The sequence below is a fragment of the Chelonia mydas genome, chromosome 5 (genome assembly GCF_015237465.2).
Source record: "Chelonia mydas isolate rCheMyd1 chromosome 5, rCheMyd1.pri.v2, whole genome shotgun sequence".
Taxonomy (NCBI): domain Eukaryota; kingdom Metazoa; phylum Chordata; order Testudines; family Cheloniidae; genus Chelonia; species Chelonia mydas.
Window position 1 is genome coordinate 64,213,715 of NC_051245.2, and position 21,372 is coordinate 64,235,086.

Genomic DNA, 21,372 nt, shown 5'->3' on the forward strand with positions numbered 1-21,372 from the left:
GCTACCCCAGGCCATCTCTATACATACAGCGCTGCAGCTGTACCAAAACAGCTGTGCTGCTGCAGCATGTCTGGTGAAGATGCTCTATGCCTCGGTATAAAAACCCCACCTCTGTGAGCACACCAATGCTTAGGTCAGTATAACTTATGATTCTCATGGGGGGGAGCCTTATTCACACCTGAGTGATGTAAATTATGCTCTCATAGGCTGTAGTGTAAACGTAGCCTCAAAAAAGAGATGATCCTGGGAAAACTTGGACAGTTGGCAAGCCAGTAAAACCACCTCCGCGAATGGCGCTAGCCATGGGCAACTCTACACTACAATGCTTCATCAGCGCAGCCTATCTGGTGAAGCTGCGGGTAGAGCACTCTCCCCTCCGCATAATTACTCCACCACCACAGGAGGCAGAAGCTACATGGGTGGGAGAGTGTCTCCCGCTGCCATAGTGCAGTGTGAACGCTGCTTTATGTCGATGTAACTTACCTGGCCCGGGGGTATGCACACCCCTGAGCTAGGTAGGTTACGTCGATGGAAGCGGTGGTGTAGCTCAGCCCCCTATGTGTGTCGGTGGGAGAAGCGCTCTCTCGGGTACAGCGCTGTGCACAACACCGTTTAGATCCGTGTTATTCACGTCGCTTGCGGGGTGGCTCGTTCAAGCCGTGGAAGTGGGGAGGGGATTCCCCAGGGTCAGCGGCAGGCGGTTCTCTCCAGCCCCACACGCCGCCATTCGCCTGTGGGACTGGGGCTGTCTGAAGCGCCAGGAGGGGCCCCTTGCACGCAGCGCAGCGAGCTGGCGCCCTGCCCGCCCGAGTCCCCGCCCTGGGCCCGTGTGATCTGGGGGCGGAGCGGGGCGGGACTCCGCGGCGTCTCTGTGTCTCTTGCCCGCGTTCGCTGCCTCCTTCTCCAACGCCGCTGCCAGCCGGGCCCCGGCGCCCTGGACCCCAGGTAGGAGCGCGGGGTGGGGCGCTGCGGCCGACCCCGCTCGCTGAGCAGCCGGGGCAAGGCCGGGCCGGCTCCTTTCTCCCCGCGGGCCCTGCCGGTGCAGGGAGGGCGCCCCCCGTGCCAGCGGGGAGGGGGGCGCTGGCTGTGGAGCGGGAGAACCGGCGGCATCGCCCTGGCTGGCTGCGCGCAGCCGCGGTGGCTGGTGCGCTGCGGCCGCGGGGGGCGCCCCCGGCCCGGGTGCCGCCTGCGCGCTGGGCGTGAGCGGCGCGGCGCGGGGCGGTGGGTGACGCCGCTGCCCCCGGTGTGCGGAGCGCGCGCGCGGGGCGGGGGGTTGCACAGGGCCTGGGGCGTGTAGCGTGCGGGGGCAGGGCCGTCGCGTCTCCCTGCTTGTCATTGAGTCAGGGGGCACGTGTTCCGGCGGGTGGATGGTCCACACTGCGTGCGCCTGGGGTGGTGGTACCCATTGCCGGCTCGCTGGAGCGCCTCGCTGTGGCATAGCTGCAGGGCGCGTGGTGATAGGGTTCACCGAACAGCATTGGCCTGGAGGATATGTTGTGCAGTGGTCAGGGTCGCTGTGGTAGGTAAGCAGTGTTGTAGTGTGTAGTTGTGAAATAGGGTGTGTGCATGCACGGCAATATACTGTTCCGTGTTGTGTTGCGTGTGGGGGGTGTATGCAGGGTCCTGTAGTTCAGCAGTTGTATCATGTGTGTGCATTGTAGAACATCGGTGGCGTGTAACATGTGGTGGGAGAGAAGATGAACAGGGTCTGGCATGTATGTACATGTGCAGTGATATAAAGCAAAGATTGTAGAGTATCTGTGACGTGGTGGCAGGGTATCAGGCCCCTATAGTTAAATAGCCACAGTACAACAAACTCCAAACTTCATGTATAAGACCCAGGGATAGGAGGACAGCTTAACACTTTTAATCTTGAGCAGAAAGAGCTAATACCTTTATTCTTCTTAACCTAATTTAGCTTCAGTAAGAAAAGCCAGTGGGACTGTTAAATTCTGCCAGCTACTCTAGTTCTCTGAAACTGTCCAGCCATTCCTCAGATATGCTTTCATTATCCTTGAGCCATGGAATTTAGGCTGGGCAGTAGAGGATGTGAGGTGTTTGAAGTGAGATTGTGCAGGGGCAGGGTTGGACAAGGGAGCCTAGTCTACATGTGCAACGCATGAGTAGTTGGTGCTACCCCTGCATCCTGGGCAGCAGCCCTTTTGGTGGGCTGGGAGCCCTTGGTGCTTCTGAAAATACAGACTTCACTCCATTTTCAGCTCAGAGCCATGTATATAGTGCATGCATGCACCTTACCCTTCTTCTTTCACACAGCACGGCTTCTCCCCGAATCTCCCCACCTGTCTTGTGGATAGCATGAGGGGCAAAGTGGGGCTGAAGATGAGCTCCTTTATGGCATGTTCTGTGTCAAAGTACAGTTTCTCTCCAGGTCTGTTTTGCCTCTCCTCTGCCCAATCACCCCCATTTCCCTCATGTAGGAGTCAGCTCCCCCCAGTTAATATATAAAAACTTTGAAAAAATGCATTGGGGCTGGGCAGGGGAGGGGCATGGCAGAGCAGTGGGGCTTTTAAGATATGGTTTAGGAGATAAATAATCTATTTAACATAGATAGCTATGCTTACCCATCTTCAGAAACCTGGGAAATGTTCACATTAAAAACTTTAACTGAATTAAGGTCGCTGAAGTGCATTTCCTATCAATGCAATCACTAAAACCCTAAGAAATAATCCATAAATTTAGCACCAGCCTTGGCTCATTGATCTCACCACCCACATCTTTTTAATGCCCAGATTAAAACACAGACTCTGCAGCTCCACAACAAATTTATTTTCATTTTCCATATATAACCAACCATAGTGCTCATCATCCAGTTCTTCCAAGTTCCACTCAAATGTAGAACCTGAACTCCAACCTCAGACCATTCAGTGTAGAAGTAATAAAGTTCACCACCATCCGCATTTCCATTTGCCTTAAAATAGTTGTTTAGGATTTATATTCTGCATTTAACTTTCAGTTAACAAAAATTTGGAGTGGAGATATATAGTGCACCTTGTATAACGTCTATATGGCACACCTCTAGTGTGTTTATCCAACACCCACACACACCAGAGCATTTACTTAGTCAAATATATTAGCTGGCAAGCTGCTTCTGGTTTGACAGTGTAATGTGTGTCTCAGGCCTGCTCTGCTCCCTCTCCCTCAGCATATTATTTAGATTGTAGTAGTGCCCCAATCAGGGTATGGTGCACATTGTTCCAAGTGCTCAACAAATATGTAGGAAAACAGTGTTCCTGCTGATAAGAGCTTATTATATAGTTTTGTTTCCATTATTTATAGCCTAAACTCACTCTACTTCTATGTACTGTATATAATATGTTTATATACCGTTGCATCTGTTTAATATATGGAGACGTGTTTAATGCATGTGATGTGTACTAATATGTGTTTGAGATTACATGCATAACCTCACCTTGAGCAGACACTCAGTTATGTGTATATATTTAAATAGCTGCAATATGGTAGTGAATTGAGGGTAGAGAACTGCAGTTATACAGATATGGTTAGGAGACATTTGGTTAGTAATTGCAGAGGGATGTGCAATTGCAGAGGGGAGGCTGGTTGATGTGCTGTGACGATGACCTTGTACCTCTGGCAGTGGTTGAATGTCTTCTGTTCCGCCATCATTTGAACACAGTGGAACTCTGTATGGTGAGTGACAGAGAGAGACTAATGATTTACCTCAGAAGGGGAGTGTGAGTTACTGACATGAGAGCTGAGAAGCAGTCTCTCAGATGCACAAGTTGTCTTCACCATGATGAAAAAGACACCCTCCTTTTTTCCATCTGGGGAAGTGTATGTAAATCAGGGTCCCCTTCCCGAATGGGATTTCTTGTCCTTTTCCAGTGTCATGTGCAGTGCTGCTCACTTAGCTGCTCAGCTGTTTTGCTGGATTATGGTTTGATCTGTTTATATGTTTCGCTAGACGAGAAGGGGTTATGAGGTTAATAAGCACGGAGCAGGGCACTTTTCAATCATTTTGAGATGGAGAGGGGATATGAGGCAACAGCATTTAAAACAGTTATTTGATCACTGAAATTAAATTTTTGCATAGCACTACTGGCATTGTAGCATGGCTCTTATCTTTTCTCCTTTGAGCGGCCATATGCTGCCTACTTGGCCACCAGGCTTAAACAGTCAGACACCGACACTTGCTTTTACAATAAAGACGGATGGACTGACTGACTGCTAATACTCAGTTCAATTGTCTGATGACATTAACAGTAAATTTGAGGCAAGTCTGGTGTATAAACAAGTGCAATTTGGCTTTTAATAGTCTTTTATCTTGGACTCACATTACATTTGTATAAATGAGTAAAGAGCATTTATAGCTTTCAGCATTTCTTAGCATATGGGAATGTGTTTGAAAAGAAGCAAAATTAAAAGGATGATGTACCCACAGATTATGGGTCATCTGAGGCAGAAATCTATTTAAAATTGGAATAGGGTAATTGACCGGGATGCTCACTCCACCAACAAAGCATTTAACCCTAGCAATAATTTTGAATTACATGACACAGAGTCTTAGTTATAAATTTCCATTCTGAGTTGCAATAAATAGTATTTTTTTCATTTGAGTGTCTGTCCCCAACATAGTGGTTGAGCTTAGGATAGTATTGTTTCAGAAATGACACATTCAAAAACCTTAAAGACCTGTATTTCCAGGTACGCTAGCATATGCTGTAATAACAAACGTGCATCCATTGTTCTGCTATATATGTGAAACTATATAGGTCAGACTAACAAAGTAGTAGAAGAGGCTACATTTAAGGAGAGTTGTATTATCTTAAAACTTCATGAAAAAATATTTGTAGGATTTAATGAATTTTGTGATATGTAAAAATACTTTTTCATTATTTTTCTGCTTTTAATTTTTTTTTAAACAGGGTAATTGAAGTCTTAATTGCAGGAAGTTTGGGTAAATCAGGTGTTCCAAAATTAAAAATGTGAAAACAAGCTTTAGAAGTTAGTTTAGTTCTTTTTGAACAATAACCATGTTTGAAAGCAAAACATTCAAGGTCTCATTCTTAAGGTGAAACTGACTATAGTCAAAAGGAAATGTACTTTATCCATTTGCATTGTCACTTGCATGCAAAAAGTAAACAGAGTGTATAAATAATTACAAGAGAAGTTGCTCTTAAAATTTTCATTTTTAATAAATCTAAGTTATTAGCAATGTAGGGAAATAAATTTGTTTACAATGTATGGGTTTTTTTTTTTTTTTTTCATTTGTCACAATCAAGGCTCCCAGTCATTCAGTAAGAACAACTTATAACTGTAGCAAACAGGAATGTCCTTGTGATGGTTGGAAACGTTGTTTTATTAGAAAATGCAGGGAGATTTTTCTGAACTGTTAACAGATGGTTAAATGCAGCAAGAAGGTTGTAATACAATTTAAAGGAACTTGTAGATCTTCAGGAAAAGTTAAATTTGTCAAACACATTATTTGTGAATTTCCTGTAGTAATGCATGAAAATATTACCAGAATATTGAATTTTCTTAAATTGTTTCCCAATGAGTCATTAAAAGTTAAATGGCCTTCTATCTGGCCTTTCTCTTTTCACTGTTTTCAATGACTACTCATGCAAGTTTATTCAGTTAGCCTACTCATACAAAATGCATTTGTCCAAAGCTACTTTTGAAGTCCATGCCTTTTTGTCCATATAAGGTATACACTCAATCATGCCAGTCTAGTCCACTGGCTGTCACATCTACAGGATGAGCTGGTTGTCACATGTGCCAATTCTAATTCCTCAGTAATTCATTTGTGATTCTGATCGCATTTATGGCATACTTCTCTGGGCCATCTTTGTTTTCTACTTAGAGCATCTTATTAAATTTTGTCCTTGAAGAATGGGCAGGCTGTTAACTAGAAGTAGGTGGTGTGGGGTTGTTGGGTTTTTTTTGTTTTTGTTTTTTGTAGGACCTGTTATTACAGGTTGTTTTGAATGTCTTGGGGGTCCTCTCTGCCAAGTATTCTGTCTTTCCTAGCAGGGCTTTGGAGCTGTGCTCCAAAGCCCTGTTTCCTAGTGTTTGGAGCATCAGTTACAATGTAATTCAGACAATCATTCAGGGCAACTTTTCCTTAAAGGTTTTTGCTACTTCACCTGTGACTGCAACTTGTCTTGCCTTTTGAAAGCTGCCATTCTTCCTTGTCAGGTTGATACAGCTTTTAGATAAAATTCTTTCACTTGAATGATAAGTTCAGTTTGACTTCAGTTCCATCTTTTTGTTCTCACCCAACCATCTGGGACTTTACTCTCAGGAGGCTTCTGTTTTTCTTCTTCAGATTTTTCCCATCCTTGGTAGTCACCAGGGTCATGTCATGCTGTCTTATGTTTACTTCTAGTCTTCATGCCTCTTCTTGCAAAACTATCTATGTTATATTTTATTTCTTCCCAATCTGAATATTTTTTCTCTCATGAGGTAACATTTCAGTTTTTCTTTTAAGCTGTTTGCTTTGTCTGTATATTTCTGTATGTTTGGAACAATTTGTCAGTTGGTCAAAAGAAAAGGACTACTTGTGGCACCTTAGAGACTATCAAATTTATTAGAGCATAAGTTTTTGTGAGCTACAGCTCACTTCATCAGATACGTACAGTGGAAAATATAGTGGGGAGATTTTATATACACGGAGAACATGAAACAGTGGGTGTTACCATACAGACTGAAACAAGAGTGATCAGGAAAGGTGAGCTATTACCATCAGGAGAGCAGAGGGGCGAGAGAGGGAGAACCTTTTGTATTTTCCACTGTATGCATCCAGTGAAGTGAGCTGTAGCTCACGAAAGCTTATGCTCTAATAAATTTGTTAGTCTCTAAGGTGCCACAAGTACTCCTTTTCTTTTTACGGATACAGACTAACACAGCTGCTACTCTGAAATTGGTTGGTGAAGAATATGTGCAATTTATGGGTATTTTAATCTCTGAAGTTTTCTCTCTAGTTTGATAGTCCTGTGATATCTCCCAAGCCCCCAGAATAGAGTATTCAGCACTGTCAAGGTTCCTTCCCCACTCTGAACTCTAGGGTACAGATGTGGGAACCTGCATGAAAGACCCCCTAAGCTTATTCTTACCAGCTTAGGTTAAAAACTTCCCCAAGGTACAAACTTTGCCTTGTCCTTGAACCATATGCTGCCACCACCAAGTGTTTTAAACAAAGAACAGGGAAAGAGACGTCTTCCTCCAAAATATCCCCGCAGGCCCTCCACCCCCTTCCTGGGGAAGACTTGATAAGAATCCTCACTAATTGGTACAGGTGAACACAGACCCAAACCCTTGGATCTTAAGAACAATGAAAAATCAATCAGGTTCTTAAAAGAAGAATTTTAATTAAAGAAAAGGTAAAAGAATCACCTCTGTAAAATCAGGATGGTAAATATCTTACAGGGTAATCAGATTCAAAACATAGAGAATCCCTCTAGGCAAAACCTTAAGTTACAAAAAGACATAAAAACAGGAATATACATTCCATCCATTACAGCTTATTTTACCAGCCATTAAACAAAAGGAAATCTAACACATTTCTAGCTAGATTACTTACAAACTTAACAGGAGTTGGAAGGCTGCATTCCTCATTCGTTCCTGGCAAAAGCATCATACAGACAGACAGAACCCTTTGTTTTCTTCCCCCCGCCCACCTTCCAGATTTGAAAGTATCTTGTCCCCTCATTGGTCATTTTGGGTCAGGTGCCAGCAAGCTTACCTTAGCTTAGCCAGGTACCTTAGCTTCTTAACCCTTTACAGGTGAAAGGGTTTTGCTTCTGGCCAGGAGGGATTTTATAGCACTGTATACAGAAAGGTGGTTACCCTTCCCTTTATATTTATGACAAGCACTATAATTTGTGGCATTAAGTTAATAATTATTGTCTTCATCATCTCAAGTGCATTCAGAAATACAGTTCCTCAGTTAGTTGTATTTGTGTGGTTTCAATTGTATCTGTTTTTGAGAAATGTTTATATTTGGTCTGTAGGATGTTTGAACCAAATTAATATGCCTGCTTCTTCCCAAGGTGCTCTGGAAGGTGTACAATGACATCTCTTGTGAGTTTATTTTGGGTGAACTTTATTTCTTTCAGCTATGTGATTCAACTTTGCCTTGTGTGTACTGTAGGATTCTTATTGAGCTTCTTATTATAATGGAAATAATCCTTTCTGACAAAAATAAACAATTGTTATACAAGTATACAATTCCATCAGGGGATTTAGTGACATGAAAACAAGCTGGAATTTCCACATCATAATTGTGTGTGCAATGTATATATAGTTACTGTCATACATATACAAAATATTACATATATATAAATTTGCCTTAGCGATTATAAAGCGCACAGTCTGCATTTTATTTTTCTCATTTAACAAATATGTAAAACAGCTATTTCCTTGACAAGATTATAGTATTTTTGCAGAGAGTGTCAACATACAGAATCTGTTTGGGCTACTTCAGAGAATCATAGAATAGCACGGTTGGAAGGGACCTTGGGAGGTCATCTAGTCCAACCCCCTGCTCAGAGCAGGACCAAACCCCAACTAAATCATCCCAGCCAGGGCTTTGTCAAGCCTGACCTTAAAAACTTCAAAGGAAGGAGATTCCACCACTTCCCTAGGTAACGCATTCCAGTGCTTCACCACCCTCCTAGTGAAAAAGTTTTTCCTAATATCCAACCTAAACCTCCCCCACTGCAACTTGAGACCATTACTCCTTGTTCTGTCATCTGCTACCACTGAGAACAGTCCAGAGCCATCCTCTTTGGAACCCCCTTTCAGGTAGTTGAAAGCAGCTATCAAATCCCCCCCTCATTCTTCTCTTCTGCAGACTAAACAATCCCAGTTCCCTCAGCCTCTCCTTATAAGTCATGTGATCCAGTCCCCTAATCATTTTTGTTGCCCTCTGCTGGACTCTTTCCACATCCTTCTCATAGTGTGGGGCCCAAAACTGGACACAGTACTCCAGATGAGGCCTCACCAACGTCAAGTAGAGGGGGACAATCACGTCCCTCGATCTGCTGGCAATGCCCCTACTTATACAGCCCAAAATGCCATTAGCCTTCTTGGGAACAAGGGCACACTGTTGACTCATATCCAGCTTCTCATCCACTGTAACCCCAGGTCCTTTTCTGCAGAACTGCTGCCTAGCTATTCGGTCCCTAGTCTGTAGCGGTGCATGGAATTCTTCCATCCTAAGTGCAGGACTCTGCACTTGTCCTTGTTGAACCCCATCAGATTTCTTTTGGCCCAGTCCTCTAATTTGCTTAGGTCCCTCTGTATCCTATCCCTACTATCCAGTGTATCTACCACTCCTCCCAGTTTAGTGTCATCTGCAAACTTGCTGAGGGTGCAGTCCATGCCATCCTCCAGATCATTAATGAAGATACTGAACAAAACCGGAGCCAGGACCAACCCTTGGGGCACTCCGCTTGATACCAGCTGCCAACTAGACATGGAGCCATTGATCACTACCTGTTGAGCTCGATGATCTAGGCAGCTTTCTATCCACCTTATAGTCCATTCATCCATCATACTTCTTTAACTTGCTGGCAAGAATACTGTGGGAGACTGTATCAAAAGCTTTGCTAAAGTCAAGGAATAACAGAGCCAGTTATCTCGTCATAGAAGGCAATTAGATTAGTCAGGCATGACTTGCCCTTGGTGAATCCATGCTGACTGTTCCTGATCACTTTCCTCTAAGTGCTTCAGAATGGATTCCTTGAGGATCTGCTCCATGATTTTTCCAGGGACTGAGATGAGGCAGACTGGCCTGTAGTTCCCCGGATCCTCCTCCTCCCCTTTTTTAAAGATGGGCACTACAGTAGCCTTTTTCCAGTCGTCCGGGACCTCCTCCGATCGCCATGAGTTTTCAAAGATAATGGCCAATGGCTCTGCAATCACATCCGCCAACTCCTTTAGCACTCTCAGATGCAGCACATCCGGCCCCATGGACTTGTGCTCGTCCAGCTTTTCTAAATAGTCCTGAACCACTTCTTTCTCCACAGAGGGCTGGTCGCCTTCTCGCCATGCTGTGCTGCCCAGTGCAGTAATCTGGGAGCTGACCTTGTTCGAGAAGACAAAAGCAAAAAAAGCATTGAGTGCATTAGCTTTTTCCACATCCTCTGTCACTAGGTTGCCTCCCTTATTCAGTAAGGGGTCCACACACTTTCCTTGACTTTCTTCTTGTTGCTAACATACATGAAGAAACCCTTCTTGTTACTCTTAACATCTCTTGCTGGTTGCAACTCCAGGTTTGATTTGGCCTTCCTGATTTCACTCCTGCATGCCTGAGCAATATTTTTATACTCCTCCCTGGTCATTTGTCCAATCTTCCTCTTGTAAGCTTCTTTTTTGTATTGAAGATCAGCAAGGATTTCACTGTTAAGCCAAGCTGGTCGCCTGCCATATTTACTGTTCTTTCTACCGCATCTGGATGGTTTGTTCCTGTAACCTCAATAAGGATTCTTTAAAATACAGCCAGCTCTCCTGGACTCCTTTCCCCATCATGTTGTTCTCCCAGGGGATCCTGCCCATCAGTTCCCTGAGGGAATCAAAGTCTGCTTTTCTGAAGTCCAGGGTCCGTATTCTGCTGCTTTCCTTTCTTCCTTGTGTCAGGATCCTGAACTCGACCATCTCATGGTCACTGCCTCCCAGCTTCCCATCCACTTTTGCTTCCCCTACTAATTCTTCCCGGTTTGTGAGCAGCAGGTCAAGAAGAGCTCTGCCCCTAGTTGGTTCCTCCAGCACTTGCACCAGGAAATTGTCCCCTACACTTTCCAAAAACTTCTTGGGTTGTCTGTGTACTGCTGTATTGCTCTCCCAGCAGATATCAGGGTGATTGAAGTTTCCCATGAGAACCAGGGCCCGTGATCTAGTAACTTCCGTTAGTTGCCAACATTCAGTTGTCACAGCCATATGAGTCACTTCGCTACATTCTTTCGTGAAGTTCAAGAGAAATAAAGTTCATGTGATGTATATAATTTTTATATAAAGCACTTTTAAAGTATTAAAATAAATGAGCAAAGAACAAAATCTTCCCTTCTATGCCAATACTTCTACTGTATATTACACATATAAATTCCTTTTTTCGGGATGTTTTTAAAAACACAAATACCAAAGTGAAGTGGTAGGTTCAAGGACTGTAAAATTGTTACTGATGTTTTCCTCTTTAATTTCTTTATCTGATGCAGTTGACCCCTTGGCCTGAATCTCTTTTTGGACAAATTGGCTGCAGGGACTTGGGCCAAATTGAGGAGATTTCTGAACACTGTGGCTTAGATTTTTGTACTGACTTGGCGTATACTGACTACAGTACCTTCTGTACATCACCCCGCTTCATCTGTGTCTTTGGTTCTATTTAAAGAACTGCATGAGTCAGATGTCTTCATGGTCTTACATGAGCACTAATAGACAGCTGCCAAATTCGTCTCCAGAAAGGAAAATGTGTAAAGGCTAGTTGTTTTTATTATTGTTTATGGAAAGCAGATAAATGTGCTGAGTCTGTGTGTGTGTATTATAAGGACTTGTTTGAGGGTTGGAGCACAGAAATCTAACGTTTATTACAAAAAAACCAAACCCCAAACAAAAACAGAATGGAGAAACTTAATTTGACAAGGTTTGCTGAGTTCATTGTTGCTCTCAATTCTCCAAAATGAACCATTATTTCAGTGGAGGTGGTACTTCCCAACCAGTGAACAATATGAGAGCATTTTACAAAGTCAGGGAGACCAGGGCAATCATCAATATACTTTTAGTTTTGAACATCCATATAGCAAAAAGGGGTGGGGGGGAGGAGAAGGAGGACAGAGACAAACTATACACATAACAAAGTAAATGATTTTTAATAATCTCTTAAAATCACTATAGATAGCAGAGCAAGTGACTAAGGGGTAGACCTGGGCTCTATTCCTGACTGGATCGCTGATTTACAGGTTAACTTGATCTGTCATTAATCTGTGTGCTTCATTTTCTCTGTAAATTATTGCTATTTTATCACCTTTGTAAAGTGTTTTGAAATCATCAGATGAAAGGTGCTATAGGTGCAAGGACTGTTTGTTTTATTTTCTCCACAGCCTATCCCTAGCATTAGGCTTATCACAGTACTTTTAAAACAAACAGCAGTAACTTTGCCAACGTTAGTCATTAGTAGAAATTTCAGTTGTCTCGCTAAATATCAGATTACAGAGTGCACAAACAAACCACCTGTACTACTGCAACTAATTTGACTGCTGTAATTCCAATTTCTCCAATCTAAGGCCTGGTCTAGTCACTTTTTTATATCAGTTTTATCTGATTAGAACAGATATAATTAAGTGAGCACAAATGTGGATAGAATCTGTTTACAGAAATAAACTGTATCAAGGTAAGCACCTTTATATTGGTATAACTGCCTCCCCAGAGGGGTTGCGTGGATTTCTAAAGAGATATTAAAATGGTACAAATGTTTGTGTAGACAAGCCTTAAGAACCAGGTCTTTCCCACATTCCTGTGAGAAAAGAAGACTTTGTAGCATGCCTATAAGATTACTAAATCCAGGCCTTGGTATAAGCCAAGCTGATTATTTATTGGTAATTGCTGTCATGGGAAGATAACTAACTGTCTTGCAAGAGAAAAACAAATACCCGTGAACTGTTCCTGAAGCATCCTGATATTTTAGTGGCTTTGTAAAGAAGTAGAAGACACATAAACAACATTATCTGTTTGGCTCATTGTTATAGAGTGTAGACTTTTTGTCAGCTTTAGAGGAATGCACAATGCATTGAAAACACCTATGCATAAAGTAGAAGTTGGGTCCACAGCAAGTTTAAAACTGATGAGGGGTTCCATCTGAATTATTGTTTGTTTTTAAATTTGTGAAGTGTAAATAGTTTCAGTTAAGTGGTGGCTACATTATTTGTAGTTTATAAAGATGTTGTAAAATCAAATTATTTTAATTAAATAAATGACTTGCAGATGGAGAGAGCTTAAGTATTGGTTAAGCATAATCCATTTACCTTTTAGGTATGTATTCCATAACGCTTTACCATGTCTGAAGAAATGGCTTAGATCAGCAGTCCAATCTTGTCACCTTCCTCTTGTTTGATTCTGCAGCGAAGTCTTAATTCTGAACTCTGAGTTGGAATTGCTTCCAAAACAGTGTATTGTGATGTCAGACTTCACTCAGGACCTGGGCTCTGAGGAGAAGTCTTCTTCAGCATCAAAATGCAAACTGAGAAACATTGACCAGGCACATTTCTTCAACTTTTTTCTTTGCTTCAGTGTAAAAGTTCAACTTTAAAGAATGGCGAGGAGGACTAGGCAAGCTGATTTATGGTTCCACCTCGCAAGTTGTTGATAACTTCCTGCAAGGTGCTATGTATGCTCAGCCATCTGTTAATTTATTGAGAATTGAGTGTGATTAGGACCTTGAGCCCTGGTCACTACTTCCACTGTCACCACCTTCACCCTAGTCAATACTGGTAAAGAATAGATTATCTAACCAGTAAACTCTTAATGAACCACGCAGTGGCAGATAGCGGCCTCCCTCCCCACCCCCACCCCCCTTCCTGGAGTCATATGGCTTGAAAATCTTTTAAGGAAACCTTGCTTATATTTGCCAGACTCTTTTGCACTATCCGTAAAAAGAAAAGGAGTACTTGTGGCACCTTAGAGACTAACCAGTTTATTTGAGCATGAGCTTTCGTGAGCTACAGCTCACTTCAGCTCACTTGTCTTCTGCAGTTTCCACGATATGCTGTGCATCCGATGAAGTGAGCTGTAGCTCACGAAAGCTCATGCTCAAATAAACTGGTTAGTCTCTAAGGTGCCACAAGTACTCCTTTTCTTTTTGCACTATCTAGATTCTGGGTACTTGTGATTCCCTATTGCCACAGAATCTGAGCACCTCACAAACATTAATGATTTGCTCTTCATACTATTCCTTCTGAGACAGGAAAGTATATTCTTACTTTTTTTATCAGGTGGGGAAAATAAGCCACAATGCAACTAATTGACCTCCCAAAATATCACATGAACTCTGTGGTAGAGCTGAACACACATCTGAGTTTCAGTGCTGGTCCTTAACAATAGGATCCTTTCTTTCAGTAATTAACATTTCCCTCCCTGTGAAGCTTCTCATATTCATCTAGTCCTAGTTGTTCCATTTAAACATACCTACTCTGCTTTTTCAGATCCTACCCATCCCTTTCAAATGTTTCCCAGTTCCTCTGCAATCTGTTTTTTAGAGCTTTTCATTGCAGCATCATAGAGAGACAGTGCAAATCGTGTTGCATTTTGAAACTTCAGTGCTAGACTTGGAACACTGATGATTTTGGGGATGTTCTTGTCTGCACTCTGTATGATGCCACTTTTGGCTCTTGAGAGACTTTATTGTTCCTATAAAGACCATCCTGGTCTGTTCCCCCAATTAAACTCTTTATGGGATGCTGATATTTTCTTGCTTTTTTTTGGTAGCAGGAGACACCGTGTTTTGAACTGAAGTGAATTAAACTTAATAGTGAAAGAGCACTTGATGTAATAAAATAAAATTTTTATTTGGTTCTGTTTGATTTCCAGCCTTCAGGGTTTAAGCGTAAAGTACAATGCCTTTCTTTTAGCTTTATTTTAGACAAATAACTTTCATTTTTTTTAGAGAAGGTGTAAAAACACCAGTACAGAAAGCAGATTTGGTAGTTTTAATCATTTATATGGATATGAAGTGATGCAAGAAAGTTAGGAATTAACCCCTCTAGTATTTTATAACCTTTTTTGATACTTGTGCAGTATCTTTTAAGAAAACTGCTCAATCTCTCTAAAAGGTATTATCAAAAATATTTCTAAGTATTTTTGCTTTGCTTTATGGTGGGGGAGGATAAAACATCAAAGTTAAAGATCTGGCACTGCTAGATGTTGAAGTTCTCTGGCTGCAGGCCCAGGATAGCCCAAAAGTTTCGGTGCAAGCTTTCCCATACTGCCCCTCCAATAACCTTGGTCTTGATGTTATAAAAATTATAATTTAACATGAAGAACTGTAAGGCATGAATACCTCTGACTGTAATAGCTCAGCATTCTTGACTGTCTGTATTGTCTTGGTGCCTAGATAGGGAGGTAAAGATGCAAGGGATAGCAAATGCCAATTACTTCCATTATTAGTTGGATTGACTCCATAATTAAATTACATACTTAAGATTAAACTGGGGCATCAATTTCTATTTTTATTTTGTGTAGGTGGCCTTTCAGATTTAAATTTCCATGTTTGTTTTTATGCCCTTTGAATCTTCTGTGTCGTGTTGGCTAGATTTTTGCATAATATCCTTTTAATAGGAAATGTTTCAAGTTGGGTTTTTGGCTGAAATTTATCATGGTTCTCATGTTATATTGTCATCATATCTTTAAAACAAGAGTTTAAGTCTACACAAAATTGATAGAGATTAATCTTGAGTAGGTCCAGTACTATGGGTAATTGATGAAAAGAAGTATTTAGGGTTAAAGGATTTTTTTTAATTCACTTTCTCTTCATAACTGAAAGTTTATTTGTCAAGGGCTGCTGAGTAAAATCTCCTCCAGAGAATATTTGGTTCATAACTCATAAAGAAATTGCTTCAAAATGGCTGCCATGTCCCATTGTTGTTAACATAGGACCAAGGCCACAGGCTGGCTTCAGGTTAAAATGGCCTCTTGGGGTACGTCTTCACTACCTGCCAGATCGGTGGGTAGAGATCGATCTAGCGGGGATCGATTTATCGCGTCTCGTCTAGACGCGGTAAATTGATCCCTGAATCGATGCCTGTACTCCATCTCAGCAGGAGGAGTAAGCGGAGTCGAGGGGGGAGCTGCCGCGGTTGACTTGCCCCCGTGAGGATGGCCAGGTAAGTCGAACTAAGATGCTTTGCACATAGCTGAAGTTGCATATTTTAGTTCGAAGCCCCCACAGTGTAGCCCAGGCCTAATTCTTTACAGTTTTGGCAGGAGGAGGCTTTGGCTTCCCCTAGCAAAGATGGCCAATGCCTTCCATTGATCCCAATGGGAATTAGCCAGGCTGCCTTTAGGGAAGGAGGAGACAGAGGGAGGCAATGTGAGGAACAGTTGATGCTGGGAAGGTAAAATCCAAGAGCAGGGAGGGAAACTGGGGGAGTGTTTGTGTCTAGGGGAATGTGGAGGGCAATGGGAAAGGTGGAATGTGTGGAGGAGAATCTGAGGGGCAGGAGACAGATGTGGGCAAATGAGAAAGAATGAGGGGTAGGAGATGAGGGGGAAGGGAGGACAAATATGGGAGAGGGGCACATGAATGGAACAGAAGACTGAGATGGTCACTGTTACGATAGGGAAGGGAATGTGGAAGACTATAATGGCAGCTTCACCACCTAGTAGAGGGTAAGTAGTGGCTTTCTCCCTCCAAGCAAATATGAGGCAGTCTTACATTTTGCATTTAAGGTTGAATTTTGAATCTGAGATATCGTGCACAAATTGTGTATGAGGAAGCTCCCCGTTACATTTTCCTCTGCCTTCTGATGTTTGAACAACATAATTTTCTCTTAATTGTGTGATTTTTAAGTCAGTCTCATGATGTTTAGGAATCTATTCCAGATGTCAATACTGCATCTGTCACCTTCCTTCATTCCTCCCACTGCAATTTCTGATTCTGTCTTCAGCCCCAATCTCCTCAGCCTCAGAATGGAGACCAGTAGCAAAGCTCCCATGGAGTGTGATAAAATAGTTCCCCTGGTGGCAAACTATAGAAAGGTTGTCAGATCCAGGGGCTGTTCAGTAATGGAGCTCAGAATTATGCTTCGCAGGGGAGCTTGCCTGCCTGTTTCCCTTTCTCTTTAATGTCCTAGGACCTGGAAAACTACAGTGGGAGGCTCCTTTTTGGTGAACCCCTGGAAGTTTATTGGCCTCAGGGAGCCATCTGTTATCATTGGGTGGGCCTGGAAATGAAGAAAGAAGTCTGGGTTTGCCTGTTGATGTTACATTCACTGCTTAACCATTTAAAAAGAAATTAAATAAAACACTTTTTGAAACTTTTAGAATTGCTAACACAACCACAAAAGCAAGGATGTGAAAATTTAGTTGCCCACCAGTGTATAACATCTACCCCTCCACCCACAGGTATATACCTTTCCACTGCTGTTACTGTATACCACAGCCATAACTCTTCGCTCTAAGGATTTCAGTTTTCCAGCACCCACTTTACCATTCTGTTGCCTCCAAATACACCACACTACTACACCAAATACCCACAAGTAATACTGTTGAGAGTGGGTTAAGTGGTGAAGAGGATGTGGAGTAAGGGAAAATTGAAGGGCACACTCGTGTTTAAAGGGGGTATGTTTAAAAAATGGTGAACAAAAGCTAGAACGTCAGTACTACCCTGGTCTTACTGGAAGGAGTTTCTTGTAAGTGTGTGCTTCCTGTGGCTGGAATGGAGTGTGAATCTTAACTTTAAGGTTGTGGTATTCTGGGAAGTGCAGTTCAATAGCATTTTATAACTCTTATATATGTTTGTGATGTGGTAAATTAAAATATGCTGGGTGGTTTACCTGGATAATTGCATCACATGTGGGTGAGTTGGAAGTTTCTTCTTTTGAGTGGAGAAAGTTGTTAAATCTTTTGAGTGGGGGGTTGGGGCCACCTATGAAAAGGGCTAATCTAAACAGCCCAGAGGCCTCTCTCACTAGGGCCTAATACACAACTGTTTCCTTTCTTCAAATGTAGAGAGAGGAGGAGACCATGACTTCACAAGTATATTCAGACTTGGCTAATAGGTCTAGTCTTTGGGCAAGTTGCTATTGGGTAAATTTTTCAAGCATTTACTAGGATTACATGCCAGTATTTCCCTGTTGTGGTTGAACATATCTGGAAATTACCTTACATGCAATAATGGGTTGTTGTGAAGATGGCCTTAGAGGAAAGGGAGTGTAACACTTTTAGAACAGATTTAAAAGATTTCAGGTGTAGGAACTGGAAAGAATATTCATACTGTGCTTTGTCCAGTTAAAAATAGCACTATACGAAATAAACTGCCTGTACTTGAATAGATAGAATACTGTGTTCACAGAAAGGCAACACAAATTTTTGTATTGAAACTGAACATTTTTGTGGCATTCTTGGTTAAAACTGGCCAAGTAATTCTGAGAGACAGAAATGAAGTGCATTTGATACCTTGTTTTAAGACACTTTGTAGAATGAGATATGAGACTGGATAGAGAGGTACCGCCTGCATTTTCTGACCCAAGTAAGTTTAGAGGCATTATGCTTCCAGAGATAATCCTGCTCATCTGAAGCCTTCATAAGTGGTTTTTGTATTTCTAATTCAGGTCTGTTTTATTTTCAGGAGAGTAGAATTGTATTAAAATGGAAGTTGACATAAATGGAGAGACCAGAACTACCATAGCTACGCTTCCCTTACCTATTGCAGAGGTGAGTTCTACAGGCAAAGTGGAAGCAGAGAAACCTCGATGCTCCAGCACCCCATGCTCACCAATGCGACGGACAGTTTCAGGTTATCAGATCCTTCACATGGATTCTAACTACTTGGTTGGCTTCACAACTGGTGAGGAGCTCTTGAAGTTAGCCCAGAAGTGTACAGGAAGTGAGGAAAATAAAGTGGAAGCTGTGCCCACCGTGCGCTCCAAACAACTTGATTCAGGACTTACACGTTCCTCACGGTTGTACAAAGCTAGAAGTAGATACTATCAGCCATATGAGATCCCAGCTGTAAATGGAAGGAGGAGAAGACGGATGCCCAGCTCAGGGGATAAATGCACTAAGGCTTTACCATATGAACCCTACAAGGCACTTCATGGTCCTCTGCCTCTTTGTCTCCTCAAAGGTAAGAGGGCTCACTCTAAATCCCTGGACTACCTCAATTTAGACAAAATGAACATCAAGGAACCTGCTGACACAGAAGTGCTACAATACCAGCTCCAGCACCTTACCCTAAGAGGGGACCGTATGTTTGCTAGAAACAACACATGAACTACCATGTGGAAGTTAAAGCCAACTCCTGGTAATTTCTTCACTGCTGCAAAAATCCACTGTTGTACTGTGTACATGACTGTCCACATTGTAGGTGGTTGTATCAGCTAAGTGTTATCAGAATGTTATTTATTGAATACAATTTTGAACACTCAAAATGTCACAGATATTTGGAGGGGAAAATCTTTTCAGAGAGATTAATTTTCTGAAGAAAATCTGACTGCAATTGGTGGACATTTCTTTGGGACACTTTTTAACAAAGAAAAGGCTTTTGTACAGGTATCTAGTATTTACAGTGATTTGACACTCAGACATTGGTGATGGTGTCTGCTTAGTTGTTGCTAATTTGGCTTGCTATTGGAAGTTGCTGTTGGATAAGCATCAAGTTCTCCTTTTGTCATTTTCTATACTTTACAATAAAATGTATGTATGGTAATGGTTTGTTGTATTACAGAAAAGAATGTGAACCTGAATTGAACCACTTGTTGTTTAAAACAATCCAGTTTAAACATTTTGAAATTGGGTCTGCGCTAGAAAAACGTTTCACTGATGCAAATGAACAAAGGTTTATTTTTACTTAAAATTATTGAACAGTTATTTTTCAGTTGCACATGGGAATAGTTGCTTTTCTTCTTTCTTCCTCTGTTTTAAAAACTTTGGTTAAATAAGTATTTGGAATATTTTTTTAAAAAGAACCATTCTGGAAATAAAGATTTTCATTAAATTTTAAGAGGATTTACTGTAATAAATTTTGCGGGTTTTACATTGTCGTGACATATAAACAAGGATCCACTTTAGATTCCAATATATAGATTAGAATGTCTACATCAGAAAGTAGCATTGAATGAAATTTTTGATTTTTAAATCATAATTATATTACATATGTACTTATGGAAGGTGTTAAAAACACAACTTTAGCACTGCACTGGAAATTCCAGTTATTTGCAGCACTAAACACTTTTTAAAATTAAAAATCCAGATGCCTGAATTCTTTTGAAGGCATAGAGTGCTTTTATAGCAGCCTTGAAGTGCTGAATCTGGATTTAACAATTTACATCAAATGCACTGGCTTAATTTGTTGCTTAAGAAATCATGTCCAACTATGGCAGGAAATGCAGTTTTAGCTACTGCAAACTTAAATATATTTGGAAAATATATGTAGCTTGCCTTTGTAGAAGTACTATTTTTCATTCTTTGTCTTTTTTTAAAGGTGCAAGTTATTACTGAGGCAGTGTGCAACCATGCTTGGTTTTGCTCAGCGAGTTATTTAGAAGTTAAAGATTTAAATAAGCACCGTGTCTATGAAATAGAAATAATTTTTAATTGGTCAGTCATTCCTGGCACAATTCTGATTTTCTTCAGAATGAATGGAAAGCACTAGTGCAGAGTGTGTGTTGTGGAAAAACAAGAATTCTTTTCATCCATTCAGTTACTCCACAGTTGTAGTTGGCTACAGTGAAGAGCCTGTGGATAGTTTGCATTCTACTGGTTTGATTGATTTTTTTAGGTATGGTAGGAATCGTTGCAGCTGATGTATATTTTAAAGTAAACTGCACCTCTGTGAACTTATTGTATTGAAGAATGATCTCTAAACTATTCCTATATAGTCTCTAGTTTCACAAACAGAATACTGTCAGATGCCAAAGAGAGATGGGTTTTATGTTTAATGATTAAACATCACTATTTATTGATTTTTACCCTATGGAACTGTATTTCTGGCTATGAAATAAAAGGGTGATGTAAATATATATATTGTTGTGTTGTGCTTTGATGTGCAGAAAATGGGAGGACACTGACAGATAAGTGTTTCAAAACTGTAAGTCCTGTATTAGCTTGGGACTGCATGAAGCATTTAGATTCCTGAGGCCTGATTTTCAGAAAGTCAGATGTGCAATTGTAAGTACGCAAGTATCCATGCTGTTGCTGCTGTTGAATGCTACACATGCAGACTGGCAGGGATGCGTGTGACTAAATGCCAATGTGAAATATTAAGTCAGTGCATGCATCTAACTGTCCCTTTGCTCATGCAAATAACAGATGTATGTGCTCATTTGTGGTAATGGTGTATGCCAATTAGGCATGCAATTTCACATACAAAATTGAATGCCTGATACTTTGAGAATCCTCTCAACCAAAGATACTCTCAGTCAAGGTTTCAGAGCATATAAAATGGCTCTTACACTTACAAGAAAGCGAAAATCTCAGCCCAGTGAAATCCATTGCTGTCTTCTTGCTTTCCTGGTGCAGTGTCTGCCATTAAAGTCCTTAAACTCTAAAGATGCATTGAAATGGAATCTGAACAATTCTGAATCATGAAAGTGAGATCCTCACAGGTTATCTTGAATATAGAGCTTCAGTCTATAATGATCTATCAATACAAAAAGAATCTTTGAGTGGGCAAAGTCTTTTCTG

The 21,372-nt window shown here is 41.5% G+C and overlaps 1 protein-coding gene across 4 annotated transcripts; it reads left to right on the plus strand.

The window, feature by feature from the left end:
• The first annotated feature begins 803 nt into the window (after positions 1–803).
• Positions 804–20,708, plus strand: MACIR (macrophage immunometabolism regulator). Of its 4 annotated transcripts, XM_037903331.2 has the most exons (3): positions 882–945; positions 15,786–15,851; positions 18,317–20,708. In XM_037903331.2, exon 3 carries the CDS (start codon positions 18,337–18,339, stop codon positions 18,958–18,960), a length of 624 nt encoding a protein of 207 aa, XP_037759259.1. In that variant the 5' UTR covers positions 882–945; positions 15,786–15,851; positions 18,317–18,336; the 3' UTR covers positions 18,961–20,708. The 4 variants fall into 4 exon arrangements, with proteins under 4 accessions (XP_027677830.1, XP_037759259.1, XP_027677834.1 ...); XM_027822029.3 differs by lacking the exon at positions 15,786–15,851 and having other exon boundaries at positions 804–945; XM_027822033.3 differs by lacking the exons at positions 882–945; positions 15,786–15,851 and adding an exon at positions 1,285–1,523.
• The last annotated feature ends 664 nt before the right edge of the window (positions 20,709–21,372 follow it).